Source organism: Penaeus japonicus, unplaced genomic scaffold, assembly GCF_977035675.1.
Source record: "Penaeus japonicus unplaced genomic scaffold, GWHDUDI00000001_assembly GWHDUDI00000001, whole genome shotgun sequence".
Taxonomy (NCBI): Eukaryota; Metazoa; Arthropoda; class Malacostraca; order Decapoda; family Penaeidae; genus Penaeus; species Penaeus japonicus.
The window spans coordinates 21,200,280-21,202,779 of record NW_028234403.1 but is presented as its reverse complement, the minus strand read 5'-3'; the positions used below and the strand labels follow the sequence as shown (position 1 = coordinate 21,202,779).

At 36.5% G+C, this 2,500-nt stretch overlaps 1 protein-coding gene across 4 annotated transcripts in view; it reads left to right on the top strand.

Moving 5' to 3' along the window:
• LOC122261067 (upstream stimulatory factor 1) overlaps positions 1-2,500 on the top strand; it is a 23,417-nt gene that overhangs the window by 1,942 nt on the left and 18,975 nt on the right. For 2 of the 4 annotated variants that reach the window (XM_086537326.1, XM_086537321.1), the window contains exon 1: positions 2,096-2,316. The exons of 1 other annotated variant lie outside the window; for it this stretch is intronic. In XM_086537326.1, the coding sequence (XP_086393452.1) occupies positions 2,111-2,316 (206 nt within the window). In that variant the 5' untranslated portion in view covers positions 2,096-2,110. Of the gene's footprint in view, positions 1-2,095; positions 2,317-2,500 lie in introns of those variants that run through there. One more of the 4 variants, XM_086537316.1, reaches the window with a different exon arrangement.

The following is a 2,500-nucleotide window of genomic DNA, read 5'->3' as shown; positions in this document are numbered from 1 at the left end:
AGCTCATTATTTTTTTTATACTCGGTGCGATAGAAGTATTGCTGTTAAAATTTATGTGAGGACAAAAAGCAACTTTATTTTTTGTATTTATGTACTGTCATGAACAAATATGTAACCTATTAACCATCCACAATGTAGATAACATGAAGAGGTAGGGAATAGGAAGGAAACTTGTGCTTATGACTGTGAGTGCAACAGTAAAAGGCATCCCTACTGACACAGAAGTACATTATTGACATTATTCATAACTTGTATCATCTTCCTCTTCTTGTTCTGCCTGCACACCCTTCATTTGCGGTACTTTAGTGCAAGAGGTCGGCAACTTGCTTTGTGCCATTGCTCTATAAAAATAGTGCTTGCTAGAGAACGTGGATGGGTGCCATTCAAAGCTCTCTCTCCTTCTGGTGCTGGAAGAAGGTGGTGCCATCTAGATTTTGGATGTTAGGTGAAACCCACTTTGCTTAGTATTACAGCAATTATACTAATTATGACTGCAATTTTCACCATCACTCACTCTTTACTCTTAGCACAATAAAATAACACATTGATCCAAAATCCGTGAATGTCATGTACATCATGATGCCTGTTGTCAGGCCAAAGCGAAGTGTGAAGACAGTATTGATCATTTGTATACGCATATTCTGAGTAGATACCCTATTACAATTCAATAGTTTATGAGTCATAGTAAAAGAGAGAATAGGCCAGGCTAGTTTGCAGCATGATTTTGGGCTAGGATACACATAGAGATGCAGAGATAGACTTAACTTAGGGTTAACTTAGGATAATTTGTTATGAATAGGTATTCAAAACAAATTATAGGGCCCGGCGATAAGTGGAAACCCCCTACGCCGGGCCTATGCAATATTGCATTGAGAACGTCACACTAGTGTGACGCCCTGTCATCGCGCATTTAGCCGTGTCACGCGGGTGTGACGCACCGTCATCATAGGGTTAACTTAGGATAATTTGTTTTGAATAGGTATTTTATTTGAGTTTCTTCTTATTTTATATCTTCCGATTAAAAGTACTGTTTCAGTGTTGTGGGTGGTAGCAAATATCTCTATATATTCATTTTTATGATTAAATGGTTGTTTTTAGTATGATGATAATGATATTAATACTAATAATGATAATTATAAGAATAATAGCTTAATTTCTCTTCATAGCAATTTTAGAGAGAAATAAAAAAAATTGAAGGAATATATGTACATGCGTGTTATCAGGAAATGTATTCATTGAATTATCGTCAAGTTTGGAATGAAGGTTGCTTTTACTTTGCTAATTATTTTTTAGATATATACTTCAATAATGCAGAGAAGTTTTTCATCATTTTTATCTGTATTTCTTAGCATCTATTTAATTTACAAACAAGAATATTGTGGTCACTAATATTAACTCCAAAGAGTTAGGGAAATATTTTTCAAGATAAGTAGATAAAATTCTGTGAAACATTTTGAATAGGGTCATTTCATGTGAAATGTAATTTATTTTTTGTTAAATGATCAATTAATGATTTTATTTGCATTTGTATGTAGTTGTAAATTATATCACATTTCTGTATCTAAGATGATATTCTTAACCCATCCACGACGGGGGAATTCTAGCCTTGAATGTCACAATGCTGGGGCGTTCGAATTATTAGACCTAAATCAATTGAATGGCTGGCACAACACTGTGCTGCCCGGCCACTGGGCTTTTGAATGAGCGGTACAGTACTGTACCACCCGTCCAGGGTGGGTTAATGTTGTTTTTTAATGTTATTAGTCAATAACACATTTTTCTTTTTCATATGCATTACAAAAAAACATATTCATTTAACCCATTGCGGACGGGTGTTATAACATACATGAAGTAGGAGCTTTGGCCTGACGACGAGTGTCATGACTTACTTGATGTTCGGGGATTTTGATCACTGTGCTGTTTTATTGTGCTCTGAAAAAGGAGTGAGTGATGATGGGAACTGCCGTCATAATTACTGTAATTACCATAATATTAAGCTAACTAAATGTCATAAACCTAGATGGCACCACTTTTTCCTAGCACCAGCAGGAGAGAGAGCCTTGAATGGCACCCATCCATGGTCTCTAGCAAGCACTATCTTTATAGAGCGATGGCACACACTAAGTTGACGACCTCTTTCTCCAAAGTACCGCTGATGAAGGTTGTGCAGGCAGAACGAGAAGAGGAAGGTGACTCAATCCATACCCAGTGTCTAACTTGTGCTCCTGTGCCAATATGGATGCCTTTCACTGTGGCACTCTTAGTCACAAGTACAGGTTTCCTTCCTCTTCCCTACCTCTTCATGTTATCTTCATTGTAGGTGGTTAAATATTTCGTATTCGTTCATGACAGAACAAAAAGACGAAAAAATAACGTTGCCTCTTGTCCTCCCATAAAACAGCAATACTTCTATCACACTGAGTATAAAGAAAATAATGAGCTAATATGGATCATATACTACAATTTAGGCAACTGCAGTAATGATAGAGCCTGTCATATG